This window comes from Myxine glutinosa, chromosome 4, assembly GCF_964187855.1.
Source record: "Myxine glutinosa chromosome 4, kmMyxGlut1.1, whole genome shotgun sequence".
NCBI lineage: Eukaryota > Metazoa > Chordata > Myxini > Myxiniformes > Myxinidae > Myxine > Myxine glutinosa.
Window position 1 is genome coordinate 181,029,212 of NC_136264.1, and position 20,793 is coordinate 181,050,004.

Consider the following 20,793-nt stretch of genomic DNA (forward strand, 5'->3'; position numbering starts at 1 on the left):
CGCCATTCCTCCTCTACCTCCTGCCCCCTTCCTTCCCCATTTACCTCTCACACACAGCTGTGGAGATCCTGGCAGACATTATACAGAACAGCACATTGGGAGAGGCTGAAATGGAGCGCGAGCGTGGCGTTGTCCTGCGGGAGATGCGCGAGATTGAAACCAACATGCAGGAGGTGGTTTTTGACTATCTACATGCAACAGCGTACCAGGGCACTGCCCTTGGACGCACCATCCTGGGCCCCACCGAGAACATCAAGTATGCTAATATACATGTGCTGAGGGCAGTCGTTATAATTTGTGCATTGTAAATGTGGCATTCATTTAATTGGAGATAAGACTTGGCCGATTTACAAGTGTGGGGTCAATGTGATTTTGAAAAATGTTGCGTCTTTGTCTCCAAAGCTCAATGCCTTCGTTTTCGCCAAGACCCCTCCAGGGCAGTGGTTTTGACTTGCTCTCAAGAATAGTGGGTTCCACAATAAGAAAGATTGATGTGAGCACTGAAGGGATTACTGACGAGTCATATAATGTCTTGCAATAACAAATTTTGACCTGACGTATTGTCTACTTAGCTTGGTACAATGGAGTGCTCGCTTGTTGGTTTAAAATGTTTCAGCCATTGAAGCACCACCATCTTACTGCTCCCATAAAATGTAATGATTGTATATATTATTACTACTAGGACGTGCCCGTACGTGGGTGCCCGTACGTGCGTGCAAAAAAGCATGCGTGCAAACAACAACAACCAAAAAAAACTTTGAAACCACGTGGCAGTAACGACCACAGAACCCCCCCCCCCTCTATTTACATGAAATGGTTTGGTCCATTCGCAACGACCACAGAACCCCCCCCCTCTATTTACATGAAATGGTTTGGTCCAAAGCCAACGGCTTGCGGAGTTTGGTAAAGAAATCGCCATAGCTCGGTAACTACTTCTCCGATTAATATGAAACCTTGAAAAGGCACATCCTCGGGTCCCCAGCAATATACCTGGCAAGTTTCAAGTATATCGGACCGGTAGTTGTCGAGAAACAGCGGTCACAGACAAACACACACACACACACACACACACACACACACAGACACACACACACACAGAGATTACTGGAATTATAGATAGATAAAACACAGTTGGTGTGTGGTGTGTGTGTGTGTGTGTGTGTGTGTGTGTGTGTGTGTGTGTGTGTGTGTGTGTGTGTGTGTGTGTGTGTGTGTGTGTGTGTGTGTGTGTGTGTGTGTGTGTGTGTGTGTGTGTGTGTGTGTGTGTGTGTGTGTGTGTGTGTGTGTGTGTGAGAGTGAGTGATGTTACCGATAGACTCCTAAACGGAGAGGCTCACGTACTTGATATTTGGCATAGACATAGCCATTGAGCCTGGGACGAACATGGCTGACACCATATTTGACGAGATCCATATTTTTTATTCATATTTACCTCAGCGCATTTCAGTGAAGTACCCGCTAATCTCAGCCGGTTCCAGAGCAGCGCGCTGATTCGCTCAGAGCGATCACGTGATGTTCCATTCCCGCCGCCAGACTGATTCGCTCAGAGCGATCACGTGATGTTCCATCCCGTCACACGTCACACGTTTTTTCACCTTTTATGCGATCGTGTTTTGTATCGATTTTGTGCGATATGAATTAAATGTCTTTGAAACAGCTGTGAAACGTCTTTCCACAACCCTTCCGTAACCGATTGGAGCAGTTTATTGCCGCACAAAACGAGATCCGCGAAGCGAGTTGGTCGAGTCGTGCTGACCAAGATGGCGACACGGCGGCTTCACTTTTCACGGAGTATGAGCGTTCTATATATTTTCAATTCAGTACGCCCGTGATTTGTGGCATAGACATGACCATTGGGCCTTCACGGTGTAATTTGTGCGAGGCTTTTGTCCGAGTGAGCTTGAGTCGAGAGGGCGAATGTACGGGTTGGGAATGTACGGGTCTCCCTTCCCCCGCCCGGCAACGCCGGTACTGGAGGACGTCACAGGATCGGTGAGTCTCCAAAATCCGCTTCGTGCTGTTGCGAATATGCAGGACTATGTCGCGATTGTTGTGCTGCTCTCCGACCATGAGAACTGCAACGTCATTGTTGACTGGCCCTCCCCTACTTCTGCTAGTATTATTATGAAGCTTTATCACTTGATGTGTGGGCTCACAGGATGGCCGAGGCTCCCCCTAGTGGTATGCATACTCTCCTCAGCTGTCTTGACTAGGTTTGATTTCCGACCCAGTTATAGACTTATCTTGGTAATTCATCAATGTGCGTGCTGGCTACTGGTGTCCCGTCTGCCAGCATTTGTTGGTGGACGTTAAAAATCCCATGGTTTCCTTCGCAAAGAGGATGTGAGCTATAGGTGGGGGCGGAGTGACGTCACTTCCGCTTAGTAACGGCGTCACTGACCCTAGAGCGATGAAAACAATCACGCCGCGCGCTTGCAGTGTGTGTGCTTTGTGTTTGCAGACTTGCGCAGGAAAGTGCTAGATTTTGTGTTGTTGCAACGGTTTAACTTACGACTTTCGTCACATACCACTGGCCACTTGTATCAGCATGTCTTACAACTATTTTGACAATCTTCCAAGCGAAGCTAAAGAGAGATACGAGACCAAATTATCGGCAATTGGCCTTGCAATTTGTCCGTACCGGTTACCGGCAATCATAAACCTTACCTGAGACAAAATGATCAGAGCAGATCGTCCTTGAATTGACTTGACTCCAGTGGGATCTATCTTCATTCTCACGGCTGATCGCGGCCAACCACTGGTCTCTTCTCTCTGGACTGCGTAATCGTTTTGGGATTTCAAAGAAAGATCGTTTCTTATCTCTCGACAGACTGTGATTATGGCAGCCAAACGCGATACAGTTTCGAGGCATTTTAACTCTATAACAACTGATGAAGACGCATAGGATATGTACAACAAACTGAAATATTCTCAGGAAAAAGAACATGCGAAAAAATAGCAAATCGTTCATAAATTCAGTGAAAGCTGCAACACAACATAAGTAACTGTTGTGTGTATCGCGCATGTATAAACATGTACGCACGCACGCATTGCTATGCGTGTTTGCTTTCATCAGCCGTTCGGTTGTCAGGTGTCAGAGGGTGAAAGTACCCGGATGTACTTTCATACCTGGTGTGCTCGTGAGGTACATGTACACATCCGCGAACTGAACATCCGGCCAGGCCGTCGGGTCGTTGATCCACGCACTTGCCCGTAACCGGTACGGACAAATTGCAAGGCCAATTGTGGATAATTTGGTCTCGTATTTCTCTTTCGCTTCGCTTGGAAGATTGTCAAAATAGTTGAAAGACATGCTGATATAAGTGGCCAGTAGTATGTGACGAAACAACAACAACAACAACATGCATTTTAAGGCCATTTTCCCTGCAAGAGCGGGGGTTAGCCTTGCGGTCCCCATGACAATCTTCTCCGTTTTGCCCTATTTTCTGCATCTCTCCTTGTTAACCCCCTTGCCCGCATTTCTTCTTCCACCATCTTTAGCCAAGTCTTTCTCGGTCTTCCCCGTCCTCCACTTCCTTCTACATTCATTTCCATCACTCTTCTCAACCAGTCACTTTCATCCTTCCTCAACACATGACCAAACCATCTCAACCTGTTCCTCTTCACAGCATCAATCACAGGCTCTATTCCCATCATCTTCGCAATTCATTTGTCTTCCACTCTCTCAACGATACTCCGCACATCCACCGAACCATTCGCATTTCCACCCTTTCCAGCCTTCGTTGCTGCTCCACGTTCATTACCCATGTCTCGCTCCCATAAATCATAACACTTCTCACACATGCAGCATACACCTTTCCCTTCAGCTTCAACGACACTCCCCTCCTCATCAGCATGCCACTCAGTTCCCTAAACTTCTTCCATGCACATCTCACTCCAGCAACCGTTGCCGAGTCTGATCCACCTTCTCCATTCAGCATGTCTCCGAGGTAGCAAAATGTTTTCACACCTTCCAGCTTCATGCCGTCTCCAAGATCCAACTCAACATTTCCTCCATCTGCAGCTCCCTCTGTGCACACCTTACATTTGAATTTAGCTGCCACACTGGATAATGACCCTCAGACCACTACATTTTTTTATGAACCCACTCAGCGCACATTGTACATTGAATGGAGTTCACTCCGACACCCTTCCTGCACACAGCACATGGCCACTTCCCAGTTCTTTCCACCTCACAACATGCTTTACCACTTGCCATCATCTTCGTCTTTCCGATATTCATCGGAAAATCGGACCAACTTGCGGAGCATATGACGTTCACCGAGAGCTTTCCAATCATCATTTTCACCATCATCAACCTTTCACTCACGCTCGTCACACTCACCACACTGTCTACAAACTCCTCAGAAAACAGGACACCAACACCATTCATGCCGTCCGTGCACCCTTGCCACACAAACTTGTATTTCTGTCCCTGCCCTACCCTTCACCATTCTCACACCACTTCCCTTCCATCTCGTCTCTTGCACACAACATATATCCACTCTTCTTCTGACCAATACTTCCACCACTTCTCCTGATCTCCCTGTCATTGTCCCTACATTCCATGTCCCAAACCTCAGAAACCGATCTCCACTTCGGGCTGAACCCTGCCCATATGTAGTTGTAATTGTCATGGTTCTCTTTTTGAGGCAATGCTTTTATGGCCGGATGCCCATCCTGACGTCAACCCTCTTAGTCGCCTCCTACGACACGCAGGGATACGGTGTACCTATTCTAAACCAGGGTACATACCGGGTCACCGGTACATGTGACGAAAGTCGTAAGTTAAACCGTTCCAACAACACAAAATCTAGCACTTTCCTGTGCAAGTCTGCAAACACAAAGCACACACACTGCAAGCACACGGCGTGATTGTTTTCATCGTTCTTGGGTCAGTGACGCCGTTACTAAGCGGAAGTGACGTCACTCCGCCCCCACCTATTGCTGGCACCCTGACCAAATTACAAATTCCAGCCGCAACCAGCAGCGGGCATGGTATCAGTGGCACAGCCATGCCCTCAGCCAATGATTCTACCCCACAGCCTTGTGGTTGTGATTTCCTTCACAACTTTATAACAGCTCTTGTCTTGGGGTGAGGGACAAATGGCAAGATCTTCCTGTTTGTGTTCATGTTTAATGGTTCATTTTATACCAAGTACAAGTATTGATTTTTTTTTCTTGCAAAAAAATTAAAAAGAAGTACAGGTACATTCAAAGTACACCGCCTCCATGCCAAATAAATAAATAACATCCTCCAGCGTGGCATTGCCAGGGCGCCTTTGGCGAAGCTGCCATGCAGCACATAGTGACGGTATTGGGAGGGAGAGGTGTACAATAATTGATTGATTAATTGCATAATTAAAATCAATAAATAGCAATCATAAAATAATTTATTAATCAATTGGCTAATAGCATTCCTCAACCACCAGTGTTTCATCTGCAGCTGTAACTTTTGGGAAATTAATTAAATAAGTCATTAATAAAAAAAACATTGACTGATTAATTGACTAATCAATAAATAATTAATCGATTGATTAATAAATCAAAAATATCCTTTATAGCCACATCACTTGGTCATTGTCGTGTCCAAATATCAGCTTCCTAATTCAAAAGGTGCCTGAGATATTGCCCGGATGAGAAAGAAAATAAATAAGTGATTAGTAATGAAAATAAATAGATAATAATGGTAAAATAATTAAATAATTAATCAATTGGCTAATAGAATACTGAAAACACCACTGTTTCATCCCAATCTGTAACTTTAAAAAAGAATTAAGCCATTAATCGAATAATTAAATAACTAATCGATTAATTGATCAATAAATCAAAAATAGCCTTTACAGCCAAATCACTTGGTCATTGTCGTGTCCAAATATCAGCTTCGTAACTCAAAAGGTGCCTGAGATAATGCCCAGGTGAGAAAGAAAATAAATATGTACTTAATAAACCGATAATAATTAAGTAATTAATTGATTGATCAAAAAACAAAAAGTAATTTTTTTGCCAAAGCACTTGCTCACTATTGTGCCGAAATTTCAGCTTCCGAGCTCAAAGGATGGCTGAGATATCACCCGGACAAACAAACAAACAAACAACCGGAGTGAAAACTGAGTACCCCGTTCAGCGCCCGTCATTGCCGGGCCCCCTTCAGTGCTCGGCAATGAAGTTATGTAGCACCTGGAGAGGGAATAGGAAAAGAGCAGTGTACAATTATAGACTGAAGCCATGACCAACCGGTTTCGACTTTTATTTGTTCAGTTAAGTTTGTCTTGTAACTTGTAGCTTGCAAAGGTGAAGAAAAGCAGAACAAATTGTGATAAAATGAACTGACAAAATCCAGGCCGTCGTGAAATCGAAAAGCTTAGTTTTGAGTGAAAGGCAAGGTCAGAAAGAACTTCACGATATGTATGAATATATGAACTTCAATGGAGCTGCAACTAAGATATGCTATCCATAAGCGAGAGCAACAGGCCCTGTGCTTCGATCTATTTGCAGGAGATGCCAATATTGTTGAGGGCTTTGTATTCCACAGAATTCGGGGATAGATGTGATTCTGAGGCCTAAAAGTTCAGACTTGGCATCTTACAGTTGCTCACGATAAAAATACATTGGTCAGTTTGACAATCCTTCCTGAGCGACAGTGCGAGACTGAGATTTGTCAGGCCTGAATGACATTGCCATTTATCAGAGCAGCATCAAATCTATTTTACATTAGCAGAGGGTAGTTGCTTTCGTAGCTGCTTTCTGCCTCTCGGTTGGATGGCGTGTTCTGTCGTAATGTAATGTACGACACAAGGTGGAGTCTTCTGTAAAAAGGAAGAGAGGGTTTAAGAGGTTCTTGTTGATGAGGAACAATATTGGGTCAAAGACACTGCCTTAGGGCACTCTAATCTCCACTTGTAGCTCAGACACTTCCATTGATAGTGTGTTGATGCCCGAGTGGAGGAAGTCATGAAGGGCAGAATTGTACGCTGCAAACAACGAGCTTAGCAAGCAGAGCAGGATTCCCGACTGTTGAATGTCTGAGATATGTTCAGGAAGACTATCCTGACGGCCTGTTCGAGATTTCGAACCTCTGACCATTGCTCATTGATTTTCTTGGTTGTTTGTCTCACTATTTATATTTATAATCCGCCCCTTTTTATTTTAGCCCTCTCGCTTTCCCACCCTCCCTCCCCCCTCCAACAATCTGCTTTTCTTTTTAGATCTATCAGCAGGAAAGATCTTCTGGAGTACATTGGAAACCATTACAAGGGCCCTCGGATGGTTCTTGCTGCTGCTGGGGGTGAGTTTCAGCACGTTGGTTAACTCAGGGTCTCTACGCTCGAGTTCGAAAAGTGTTCTGAGGAGTTGACGTAAATGCAAAAGTGAATCAATGCGTCATCCCAATATTTTACTTGATTGATTTTTTGCTGTGATGCAATTAAATCACCTTTATTGTGTTGCCTTCATCATTATTCATGTGTTCTAGGTGTACAGCATGATGATCTCGCAGCCTTGGCGGAGAAGCACTTAGGAGCCCTTCCAACCAAGTACCCTGGTGACATCCCCCCCGTTCTGCCACCATGCCGCTTCACTGGCAGTGAGGTGTCGTACTAATACTGTACTCCCAAACTTGTTTTTCATCATTTGACATCATACCCCTGCCCCAATATCTGAGCAATACAGTCTCCTACACTAAGCTAACACTCAAAATCAGCCGCACCTTTTTTTTCTCTTTTTTTTTGTATGCAAGAGCTAAGATTAATGACAAACAAGCAAACAAACGGACACATAAGACATATAATAAAGGGAGCGGGAGACAAGATGGGGAGAGAGGGGGAAGAACACAAGTACAACATTTGAGAGCAGGGAGATCTGTGGGAGGGAGAGGGCTTGGGGGGGAGGAGGCATGGGAAGGGGGGTGGGGTGGGGTGGGAGAGCTAAAAAACGCATGGACACTGCTTGGACTTCCAGGAAAGAAGTCGGGATTTCAGAAAAGTGGATCTGGGGTGAATTAACGAGGGTAGAAAAGATCAAGGTTTTGGATGGGGGAAGATAAAAGATGGTGGTGAACAGCTGTTTTAGATACCTGGAGGGAGGAGTGGGATTGAAGAGAGTGAGGGAGTTTGTTCTAGAGGCGGGATAAAAGCGGAATGAAAGTCTTGATTGAAAGTCTCACGATATATATTGAAGACTTGAAATTGAATTGAAATTAAAAATTGAAAGAAAGTCTTGAAGTTGAGCAGAGAGTCTTTATTTTGGCAGTTTCACCAGAAGAGGGTTGCTGGCAGATCTTGTGCGACCTGTAGCAGTATTTGGAGTACAGAGCAGGGGGAGCTAGGCCGGAGAAGAGTCTGTAGAAGACAGAAAACCCACCCACCCACCTGCCTGCAGTGAGTGAGTGAAAGGCCCTCAGAGTTGGCTTCATCGCGGGAGATTCCAAATGATTCTGAAAGCTTTGGATTCAACAGCGTGAAGCCGAGCTAGGTGTGAGGCAGGAGCACCAGCCCAGAGGGGAGAACAGTATTCCATTTAGCTGTGGATGAAAGCCTTGTATGTGGCGAGGAGCTCAGGTGTGCCAAGGAAGGACTTCGCACGACGGAGGATGCCCAGTCGGCGACTGGCTTTGGAGGCCAGCTTGAAAATGTGGTTTTCCTAGGAAAGATCATAGCAGATATTGAGACCCAAGACAGGCCTGCGGATTTCACGGAAATGATCGTTACCGGTCGCGTGTCGGTAACGTGATAGCAAAAACACGGAACCGAAAATTCGTTTCCCATCGCAGAAAGGCAGTGTAAGGCAAAAAGATGTAGTATTTACCTTCACGTGTGATTTTCAGCTAACGATTTTAGAAGTTGAGTTTTATTTCCAACAAAATTAGGCCGGCAAAGCAGATAGCATGTAGATTCCCACATTCAGGTTCGCGATATGACTTCCGCTTTGACGGACATGCGCATCGGTCTAAATCACAGACTTTCTTTTCAAAATGGCATCCGTTGCTATGCGAAAAAAACCCCCGAAAATGTCGCCTTAAAAACATTACGAAAATGGTCATTCAGCGACGATTTTGAAGCGGAATGCGATGGGGAAGGCTTAGTCACATTGCTTCGCTGCAAAGTATGTGCTACTCATTACACAGACAGCGTGTCGGTAACGTGATAGCAAAAACACGGAACCGAAAAACGGTTACCGATGAGATCTGAAATCCGCAGGCCTGCAAGAGCTTGAGTGACAGAACTTCTTGGAGAGGATTGTTCAGAAAGTAGATGGGAGGGTTGTCCAGACGGTCTTTTCAGAGAGACATAGTAAGAGTGTGAGATTTGTCAGGATTGAAAGACATGTTCCACTTGTTTGACCAGTCTGTGATTTTGTCCAGGTCTGCAGAGTGAGGAGGCTGCAGGCTGCCGATCTGAGGGATGAGGAATGGAGCGACAGAGAGTGGAGTCATCAGCAAAGAGATAGAGAGGATTTTCCAGAGAGTGGGAAAGATCATTGATTTTTTTTTTTTTTTTTTGGATACTGCATCGAGGTTCGTGAAAGAGCTGACATTTACTTCACAAACAAATCAACCAGACAAACAAAATATATAAAAAGAGGGAGTGGAAGACAAGATGGGGAGAGAAGGGGCAGCACACAAACACAACATTTGAGAGCAGGGAGATGTGTGGGAGGGAGAGGGCTTGGGGGGAGGAGGCGTGGGGTATAAACACCCCCCCCCCCCCCCCCCCACTATTGCTGGCACCCTGACCAAATTACAAATTCCAGCCGCAACCAGCAGAGGGCATGGTATCAGTGGCACAGCCATGCCCTCAGCCAATGATTCTACCCCACAGCCTTGTGGTTGTGATTTCCTTCACAACGTTAACCCGTGGGGGGGTGGGGGGGAGGAGAAGTATAAAACACAAGGACACCAAGGACTTCCAGGACAGAAGTTGGTATTTCAAAAAAGTTGAATTGGGGTGAAATTAGCGGGGATAGAAAAGATCAAGGTTTTGGATGGGGGAAGATAAGAGATGGTGGTGAACAGCTGTTTAAAGACCTGGAGGGTGGAGTGGGATTGAAGAGAGTGAGGGAGTTTGTTCCAGAGGCAGGAGAAAAGAGGAATGAAGGAGTGAAGGTGAGCAGAGAGTCTTGATTTTGGCAGTTTAACCATAAGAGGGTTGCAGGCAGATCTTGTGCGACTTGTAGGAATATTTGGGGGACAGAGCCCAGAGAGAGCTGGGGGGGCAAGGCCAGCGAGGAGTCGGTGGAAGACGGAAAGACCACCAACCTGCCTGCGGTGAGTGAGTGAGAGGCCCTTGGAGTTAGCTTCATCGCGGGAGATTCCAATGATTCTGAATGCTTTGGTTTCAACAGCGTGAAGACGAGCTAGGTGTGAGGCAGGAGCACCAGCCCAGAGGGGAGAGCAGTATTCCATTGAGCTGCGGATGAAAGCCTTGTATGTGGTGAGGAGCTCAGGTGTGCCAAGGAAGGACTTCGCACGACGGAGGATGCCCAGTCGGCGACTGGCTTTGGAGGCCAGATTTGAAATGTGGTTTTCCCAGGAAAGATCATGGCAGATAGTGAGACCCAAAAGCTTGAGTGACAGAACTTCTTGGAGAGGATTATTCAGAAAGTGGATGGGAGGGTTGTGACTTCAGATGAAGACCAGAAAAAGCACAGGGCCCAGAACACTACATTGGGGAACTTCAGCCTGAACAGGAAGGGGAGATGAGAGAAATCCATTCAGGGCCACACGTTGACTGCGACCAGAGAGGAAGTTCGCAAGCCATGCGTGGAGATTCCCACAATTCCTTGTTTGTTTCCTTTTTTTCTTCTTTCTTGTTTCCCACAATGTGTAAGGAATGCTTTCATCACCTTTTTGTTGATAAAATCGATTATTTATCTCGTCTGCCTCCGCACACCGACACTAGCCAGATGTTGTAGCTAGATTTATAAAAGTCTACAATTTTGTTAAAGTTATCACAACATACTTGATGTACACAAGTGTTCGATTTGGGCAGGATCTTCACTTGCAGACAAGTGTGTGCTCTATAATATGGTCCCATTTGCTGTCAGCAAACCATTCAGTATTTTCAAAGTGAGAAGAGTGGATCCCAGAACTAGAGATGTCAGGGTTATCTCTCAATTGCATAAAACTGATTGTTCCACAAGCAGTGACATTTTTTTATTTATTGTGATTTACACTGGCGATGTAATGAAATGGCTACATTGGGAAACTATAACGGCACTCGGTAGAGCGCATACCTCCGCCAAGCTGAACATTTTACATTTTGTATCCCACTGATAGAGCAGAACTGTATCCAGACATGAACCAAAATATAATCTGCTTGTTCCTGTGACCTCACCAACTCATCCACCTAATTTTGGCATAACTCATCCGCAACTTTTTGAAATGTCGTGCTATGTATCGTTTTTAGCCTCATCTCTCAATGGTGAAGAATCACTGAAAAAATTATTGGATTAAAAAAAAAAAAAACCTTTAGAGGCCATTTTCCCCCGCAAAGCGGGGGTTGGGCTAGCGGCTAGGGTGCCAGCTTAGGATCCTAGGATCCTGGGTTCGAATCCCGGTTGATCGCTGAATTAACGCCAGGGGGGTTGACTCAGCCTGTCATCCTTCCGAGGTCGGCAAATTGAGTACCAGTTCACTGGTAATTCCCTGTTTGTCGTAAAAAGGCGACAAAAAGGGTTGGCGGCAGGAAGGGCATCCGGCCGTAAAACATTGCTTAAAAAAGGGGACCAAAAAAACAACAACAACCACGGTCCCCGAAAAAGGCCAACCCCCGCTTGCGGGGAAAAATGGCCTCTAAAGGTGTTTTTTTAAATCTAATATGGCTACCAGACCACGTGACTGATGGCATTATTAATTTACATTCTCTAATATTGTTGTGTAGATCATGCTCAAGAAATTTCAAAATGATTAGACTAAACATTGTACTCGTTGAATTATGACATCATAATTAAGGCGCCAATGATGTCATTGTTGACACTTATCGCCCATGTGGAGTTCTTCACAATGAGCCACGTTTCCTTTTTTTTTTTTTTTTTTTTCCTTGGAGCGGTTTCATAGATATCGAGGTGCAAAGTGTTTCGTTTTTTTCCAAGATGGCGTCCATACCACATGACCTATGATGTCATAATTATGAATAAAATCTTTTTATACAGGCATAGGTGTTCCTATTGTGAAAATTTTGTCAATCGGATCAACGGTTGCTGAGTAAATGAAATTTTAAAATTCAGACAAGCACATATGTACGTACATACACCACATGTGCGCACGCAACTGATTGCTTAACCCCGCCTTTCGCTTCGTGAGCGCAGGGTAATTGTAGAATCCGGATCTTCAGCAAAATCCAATATTTGCATCCTTGTCACACACCCAGGGTACCTCTCCACAAAACTTTGACCAAATCCGGCCGTACTTCTTTGAGATATCCTGTTCACAAACAAACAAACAGACAGACAGTGGTGAAAACAACCTCCGGTGGTGGAGGTAATGATCGGATTGTGTCCAAAATGAAGTTTTGCGAGTGGAAGAGAGCACCTGCATGAACCTGAACTACGGGACATGAGGGAAAGCCATAATAGCAAACGGTTGCTCTCCTGTGTTGATGGCTATGTGTTTCATATTGGGATTATATGGGGTGGACGAAAGAATTCCTCATGTCTGTGAAAACCCCAAGTGCTTTTTCATTCCGCTGCCTCTCTTTATAGACAACCAACATTGAATGCGTTACTTCGCTGACAGTACAACAACAACAGGCATTTTAAAAGGCCATTTTCCCTGCAAAAGCGGGGGTTAGCCTTGCGGTCCCCATGACAATCTTCTCCATTTTGCCCTATTTTCTGCATCTCCCCTTGTTAACCCCCTGGCCCGCATTTCTTCTTCGACCATCTTTAGCCAAGTCTTTCTCGGTCTTCCCCGTCCTCTACTTCCTTCCGCATTCATTTCCATCACTCTTCTCAACCAGTCACTTTCATCCTTCCTCAACACATGACCAAACCATCTCAAAGTGTTTCTCTTCACAGCATCCATCACAGGCTCTATTCCCATCATCTTTCGCAATTCATCATTTGGCTTCCTCTCTCTCAACGATACTCCACACATCCACCGAACCATTCACATTTCCACCCTTTCCAGCCTCCGTTGCTGCTCTACGTTCATTACCCATGTCTCGCTCCCATAAATCATAACACTTCTCACACATGCAGCATACACCTTTCCCTTCAGCTTCAACGACACTCCCCTCCTCGTCAGCACGCCACTCAGTTCCCGAAACTTCTTCCATGCACATCTCACTCTAGCAACCGTTGCCGAGTCTGATCCACCTTCTCCATTCAGCATGTCTCCGAGGTAGCAAAATGTTTTCACACCTTCCAGCTTCACGCCGTCTCCAAGATCCAACTCAACATTTCCTCCATCTGCAGCTCCCTCTGTGCACACCTTACATTTGAATGTAGCTGCCACACCGGTTAATGACCCTCTCAAACCACTACATTTTTGATGAACCCACTCAGCGCACATTGCACATTGAACGGAGTTCACTCCGACACCCTTCCTGCACACAGCACACGGCCACTTCCCAGTTCTTTCCACCTCACCACATGCTTTACCACTTGCCATCACCTTTGTTTTTCCGATATTCACCTTCAGACCTTTCGTCTCCATACATTCCTTCCACTTGTTCATCTTCTCCTTCAGTCCATCCATACTTTCTGCAATCAACACCAGATCATCTGCATACAACAACTCCCACGGTAAACCCTCCTTTACGTTCCGAGCCAGCACCTCCATCACAGCTACAAATAGTAGTGGACTTAGTACCGACCCCTGATGCACTCCCACCTTCACCTCAAACTCACCCCTGTTCCCGTCCTTCGTCCTTACAGCTGTGCGCGCTCTTTTGTACATTGCCATCAGTACTCTGATCAACCATTCCTCCACTCCTAACTTCCTCAATGCCCATGTCACTACTTCACGTGGAACCCTATCGAATGCTTTCTCCAGATCAACAAATCCAAGAAACAACTTCTTCCTCTTCTCCATGTACTTCTGCAACTGCCTCACAATAAAAAGCGCATCTGTCATTCGCTGACAGTAGGTGTACAATATAAACTTGTGTATGTTGCAGTGCAGTTATACCGTTTATTGACGGTCAATATTTTAAATCGATTTTATTCCAAAAACGTCAACGTAACGCCACATTACTAAATTTGCCATTTGGATGCCTTTTAACGTCTGGCGTTCCTGTCGACTACGGACGCCACATAATCAGATATATGGGTTACGGTGTTCAACTGCCATAAGCGAAGCAACAGGACGGGTTGAGAGCTAGATGCCGGGAGGACGTGCGCGTCCGTAGAGGCCGAGCTTAGCGCTAGGTATAATGCCATAATAACGTCCCAGCGAAGACCGTGACAGAGGGAAGGATAGACGGAGAAATCCGGCTACTTTAGCACACAGATGAAAATAAAATGCTGTCATCGCACTGACAATTGAAGGTTATTTTTTCAACAACTGTGCCACAGGTGCGTGTGCGCGATGACGGCATGCCACTTGCACACGTGGCATTCGCCGTGGAGGGAGTTGGTTGGCCACACCCCGACTCCGTGCCGCTCATGATCGCCAACACGCTGCTTGGGAACTGGGATCGCTCCTGTGGAGGGGGAGGGGTGAGATAAATACCTCAGAATTGTGGGGGTAGGCTGGGAGAGGTGCATGGAGGGGATGGCTGAAGTGATTGTGCTTTTGTGCTCTTCCTTCTTGTGTTTGCGTTGGCATCTCTAGAATTCCTCCTGCCGGTTGGCACAGGAGATGTCAGACGAGGGAGGTATTTGCCACAGCTATCAGGCATTCCACACGTGCTACACGGATACCGGACTTTGGGGCGTGTATGGTGTCTGTGAGCCGCTGCGAATCGAAGAAATGATGCACGCAATACAGCAAGAATGGTTTGTTCTTTCAGTGTCTTGAGATAAATCAAATCCTGTTTTGTATCTTTACTTGCGTGGAGGTTCACCACAAGATTGACACCACTCGGCCTGTTCTTTAACTCCATGCCCCCACCTCCAGGGTGCGGCTTTGCCTCTCAGTTGCAGACTCAGAGGTTGCACGTGCGAGAAATTTGCTGAAAACCAACATGTTATTGCAGCTGGATGGTAAGGGATGTGGTTGTGGCCCAGGCCGTTGAGTTATCATCATCATCATGATGATGGATGACGTGGTTGATAATTTCAAGCAATAAGGCTTGAGATTTAGTGTACCCGTGGCTTGAAAGTGTTAGAATGATGTCGAGTGGAGGTAAAAGTTAATTGTGGTATCGTCCAAACGTGCTCTTTCTTCTTCCACGTTGTCCATTTCAGGCTCTACACCCATATGTGAGGACATTGGCCGTCAAATGTTGTGCTATGGCCGCCGGATCCCCCTGCCCGAGCTCGAAGCGCGCATTGACGTCAGTAACGCACTTTCACTCAGCTTATCCTTTAATTCCATTACGCTCTTGCTTTTGTGGGGGGAGGTGGGTGCTCCCACCTTGTGCTCCCACCATGTGCTCCCAATTTGTATCAGATGGTGCTATTATTTAATTAATAATGAAATTATGATCAATAGCAGTGGAATTTTATCGTATGTAATGCGAGACTATGGAGCGGATGAAAGCCTTGTCTCCTGTGTTGGCCCATGTAATATTAAATTAGGTTGATCATGTAAGTCGACGAGCATAAGCTGTACTACAGTAGAATGGCTGCTAACTACATCATGTGACCATCATTAAAACTCATTAATAGAAACAGTAACGTTTTTGCACTAGTGATGTATTAATTATGAAAAGATGCATCAATAAATGTTGCTAGTTGAACCCAAATGCAAAAAATATTTTTCTGAAAACTATTGAAACTCATTAATCATGGTCTAATTTGAAAGGTCGTTTTTTCTAATTTGAAATGGTCTAATCATCTTTACCAACACTTATGGTCTAATTTGAAAGGTTTCCCTGTTAGTTTTGGTAAAAATTGCCAATCAGTGTTGAAAATAGCCCTTAAGTGTTGATTTTCAATTTTGCCAGTGACATCCATGTGATGATCTCACCTTGATCCAAAGGGCGACTTGCATCGAGAAAGTGTATTCCGAGCTTGGATTCCGATACTGATTCTTCTCATTAGCAACTCTGAAGGATCTCAGCATTTGAAGAAGCTATTGGAGACAAAATTAGTGATGGAAACGCTTTTGGGGGAATTGTGGAGCCATATCATTTTGAGGCTTATGCAAGCGATTTAAACGAAGATGGTGACAACACAGGTGTTGGTAAAGATGAAAATGCTTGTCACATGTTCATTACAGATGGGCAGTTTTTGTTTTTCCATTCAATTGACGATTTATAAGGGATTTGTATTTGTTGATAAATTAGTTGTATTATGACACAGACACTGCCCAGGCACAGGGTTTGATGGAGGATTATGGAGGGGGGTGGAGAGAGGGTGTGGGGCAGTGGTGGATATTGTGGGGGTAATTTTTGATTTGGAATTGAGCTGGAGGGTTTTGAGGGAGTGGTGGGGGGGGGTGGGGGGGGGGTGGTGTAGTGCAAGATAACTGCTTCATTTGTCAGGTCTACACTGTGGCATACTCTCAAGATCTCACGCGATGCCCCTCGAGTCGCAAGAGCATATTGGGGATTGCGGGGCAGTCATGGGTATTGTTAGCTTGGGTTTTTGAGCTCTTCCGATGCATAGGGCAAGGTGGCGGCGATGTTAGCCAGCACATCCAGCGAGGTTAGTTTGGTCGCCGGCAGGCCAACACAGGTGTTCGATTCACCATTCAAATTGCTCGTGTCCATTTCCTCGTAGCTCGGCAGAGATGGTCTTGCAGATTCGTGCGACGGCTGTTTCTTCCACTTAATCGTTGGGGTGGCATCCTCTCAATCATGGTGGAAAACCACAAGACCTATAGACATCTATGTTTCATAACAGTGCCCTGTAAAATGTTCCGAACAAAAGACCAAATATTTTGTCGGCCCGATCCACACTCTAGTATTTCAGATAAACCTAATCCAAACGACCACCAAGGACTCGTTGACCCAGCATATTTTTTGAAATTCGAAAATGATTTGCCGTTTGAGTTGAATCGTTCATTTATGTAACCCGTGGACGATACGGAAGTGGTGGTCGCTTTCACTACATGACGTCATGGCTAATCGTGAAGAGATTTTGTCTTTTAATTGCAAAATTACCTACTTTATTAATTGGATATAGTAAAACGACACGTCTATTTTTATGGTGGCAAGGGATAGATTAGCGTCGAGGTTGTCTGAGCGTTTGGGTTCCCCTTCAGTGAGAGCCTTAATTTCTGTGTACAGATGGAGGTGAATGGAATTCCTTTGGATTACCCCTTGGGGAAGCCTAACACCACTCTCAAATATAGTTGCCAACGATATAGATTACTTGCACATGGGACTGGGTCATCCATGGCAGGAGTGAGGGGTTGATCATTTTTAGCTCACCTGGAACGAAGTTCAGGGGAGCTTATGTGATGGCGCGTCGTCCGTCAGTCCTTCAGTCTGTCCGTCCGTAAACTCTTGAAACTTCTTCTCTGAAACAGTTGATGGGATTGTGACCAAATTTGGCACAAATGATATTTGTTGTGTTGTGACTCGAGTTTCGTCACGACGGGAAAAAAAATCGGGGTCTAAGGGGTCTACCGGGGGTCAAAGTGGATCCAGGTTTGACCCCACCCCAGAATAGGAACTTGCTTTCTTCTCTGAAACTACACACACAATTTCGTTTGCTTTCTTCTCAGAAAAGACACACGTAATTCTGATGAAACTTGACCACAACCTTCATCACCCATGTTGTACCAAAGTTTGTTCCTGGCATTTAAAAAAAATCAGGGTCTAAGGTGGTCTTTGGGGGCTGGGGGAGGTTGCCCCCCAAAATAGGTATTTGCTTTCTTCTCAGAACCTACACACACAATTTGGATGAAACTTCACCACAAACTTCACCATCCATGATGGACCAATGTTTGTTCAAGGCATTGGAAAAATTTGGGTCCGAGGAGGTACACGGGGTGGGAGGAGGGGGCGATGGGGTGCTCCCCAAAATAAGTATTTTTTGTTTGTTTAAAGTCTTGTCATTATGATTATGTTAGTATGATTCTAGTTGCTGCCCTGTCTTCTAGCAACAATTGAAATTGGTTTAAAATACCTTTAGTCAGTGCAGTACTGCAGTATACTGTTTATGCTACCAGGTGAATGCCAGGGGTATTGCCCCTATGCTTTTTTCAAATGAGCAGGTGATGATGGGAGAAGGAAAATGATGGGAGGGTAGGGGAGTGAAGAAGCAAGAAGCACATGTGGGGAACATGGGGAGGGGGGAGGTTGAATGGATAAGGTCTTGACATTCACCATACTTGTAGAAGAGAATAGATGGCTGCAGTGGAAAAACAAAAAGGATAATCATATCAGGTCTGATTTTTAGAGTGTGCACCTGGAGGCTAACAATAATTGCTCCTGCATATTGCAGTAAGGATAAGGTGGCATGCCACGTAACTGATGTGTTCTTTCCGGCCCATGTGCACAGGCCGTGGATGCTAAAACATTGCGAAGAGTCTGCATGCAGTACATTTATGACCAGTGTCCTGCTGTGGCCGCAGTCGGTACGTACAAATTAGGGTCCGCTTTTGGTCGGATTAGGAATCTATGTCATTGACTTTTTTCAGGACCTGATAATTTGGTTGTCTTTGTCAAGAATTTCTTCCTGCTCGCACAAAATGTGGGAGCCAATATTTACTGAGCATCTTATCCTCCCAAACTGATTTTGTGAAATGGACGCTACAGCAAAAGGGATGAGTGCAACAAGCTAGCAGGCCAAAGTCCGTAAACTTAAGGTCAACATTTAAGAAGTCTGGATGTGATCGGGTAGTATTGCTTGTTACCCCAAAACACGTGAAGATAAAAGCGGGTTACCCAATTGGTTCATGTCGTCGGCACCCTGAACAAATTCCAAATCCTGATATGACCTTCAGGGGGCGTTGCATCAGCTGCATAGCAACTACCTCAGCCAATGATGCTACTCGTGGCCTTCTGCTGCATACGACTCATTGTGCCACCAATCCCGACCGATTATAGTCTGTTCGGGAATCAAACCAAGGATTTAATATCGCCATAAAATGAATTTGTCCATTGTCCCAATTTGGTTGTCCAATGTCATGCACAAACAAAGATGGCGATTGTTTTTACCCCTGTCTGTCTGTTTGTGAACAATATATCTCAAAACGTTGTGGATGGATTTGGACGAAATTTGGTTGAGAGGTTGGTTTTGTGATCTAGACGAAATTATTCGATTGTGGTGAAGATCCGGATCTGGATCCCAGAATTTTTAAAGTGATTCGTCACCATTGAGGGATTGGGCAAAAACCGATTCAAAGCATGATATTTCAAAAAGTTGTGGACGGATTTGGGTGAAACTTGGTGCACAGGTTGGGTGTGTGACGAGGAAGAATTGATTTAACTTTGGTGAAGATTCAAATCCGGATACGAGATTTTAAAAATGCTTGTGAATCTTTACCAAAAAGTGATGGGGCCAAAAACGATATATATCATGATATTTCAAAAAGTTGTGGACGACTTTTGACAAAACTGGGTGGATGAGTTGGTTTAGGTGACCAGAACAAGCCAATTAGATGTTGGTTCAGGTCAAAATCCAGATCTGGCCCATCACAACACAACAGCAACAGGCATTTTAAGGCCATTTTCCCTGCAAGAGCGGGGGTTAGCTGGCCCATCAGTGGGATACAAAACGTAAACTGTTCAGCCTGGTGGGGGTATGCGCTCCACTGAGTGTCGTTCTAGTTAAATCCTGTGTTAGTTTTGGTTTTGATTCCATTTGGAATTTTAAAATGTTTTTTCTCTCCACTTTGTGCAATTCTGCAGGACCGATTGAGCAGCTTCCTGATTACAGCAGGATCCGGAGTTCCATGAATTGGGCCCGTTTCTAATTGACCACTTGTGATCTGAATCAAGATCTGCCATTTCTCTGAACGTTACCCATTGTGCATTAATTTGTGTCAATAAAATTCATTTATTCCCAGAGATTTGTTTGAGACTTTTGTACGTTAGATTTGGAATTCTTCAAAACACACCACTCCCTGACCCCCAACTCCGACTCTCCTTGATGGAACAAGGTGGTTTCAGCATTTCATTGCCACGTATGCTGTATATACGATTTTCCTTCAAATGAATGATTCGCAGTTAACGTTGAATTGTCAAAATTATTTAATTAGATTGAAGTACCACAAATTGATCACACTGTTGAACCTCCCCTCAACTTACTTGAAGAACTGCTTATACAAGATTAGTCCTCGTTCTTTTGATCTTCGATTATATATTGATTAAATCACATCAGACCTGGCCTGCAAAATATACCTACCTCCTCCCTCAACACTTGGATGTACCCCCTTCTCCAACCCCCCCCAAATCGCTCGCACCTCATCCCATCCCAATGCCCTTCGCACCTCCCCAAGTCGCTCGAACCTCCCTGCCTTCTCTGCTCCCTCTCCTCACCCTGCCTTCGCTTCTCCTCTCCTCACGCTACCTTCGCTTCTCCTCTCCTCACGCTGCCTTCGCTTCTCCTCTCCTCACTGCCTTCGCTTCTCCTCTCCTCACGCTGCCTTCACTTCTCCTCTCCTCAGGCTGCCTTCGCCTCTCCTCTCCTCACGCTGCCTTCGCTTCTCCTCTCCTCACGCTGCCTTCGCTTCTCCTCTCCTCACGCTGCCTTCGCTTCTCCTCTCCCCACGCTGCCTTCGCTTCTCCTCTCCTC

The 20,793-nt window shown here is 45.3% G+C and overlaps 1 protein-coding gene across 2 annotated transcripts in view; it reads left to right on the forward strand.

The window, feature by feature from the left end:
* Positions 1-20,066, forward strand: part of LOC137416489 (mitochondrial-processing peptidase subunit beta-like) — a 46,166-nt gene extending 26,100 nt beyond the window's left edge. For both annotated transcript variants that reach the window (XM_068102095.2, XM_068102094.1), the window contains exons 5-13: positions 58-256; positions 7,209-7,288; positions 7,475-7,590; positions 14,515-14,658; positions 14,774-14,937; positions 15,059-15,144; positions 15,349-15,437; positions 18,556-18,631; positions 19,908-20,066. In XM_068102095.2, coding sequence (XP_067958196.1) covers positions 58-256; positions 7,209-7,288; positions 7,475-7,590; positions 14,515-14,658; positions 14,774-14,937; positions 15,059-15,144; positions 15,349-15,437; positions 18,556-18,631; positions 19,908-19,972 — 1,019 coding nt within the window. In that variant the 3' untranslated portion in view covers positions 19,973-20,066. The remainder of the gene's footprint in view (positions 1-57; positions 257-7,208; positions 7,289-7,474; positions 7,591-14,514; positions 14,659-14,773; positions 14,938-15,058; positions 15,145-15,348; positions 15,438-18,555; positions 18,632-19,907) is intronic.
* Positions 20,067-20,793: the final 727 nt, after the last annotated feature.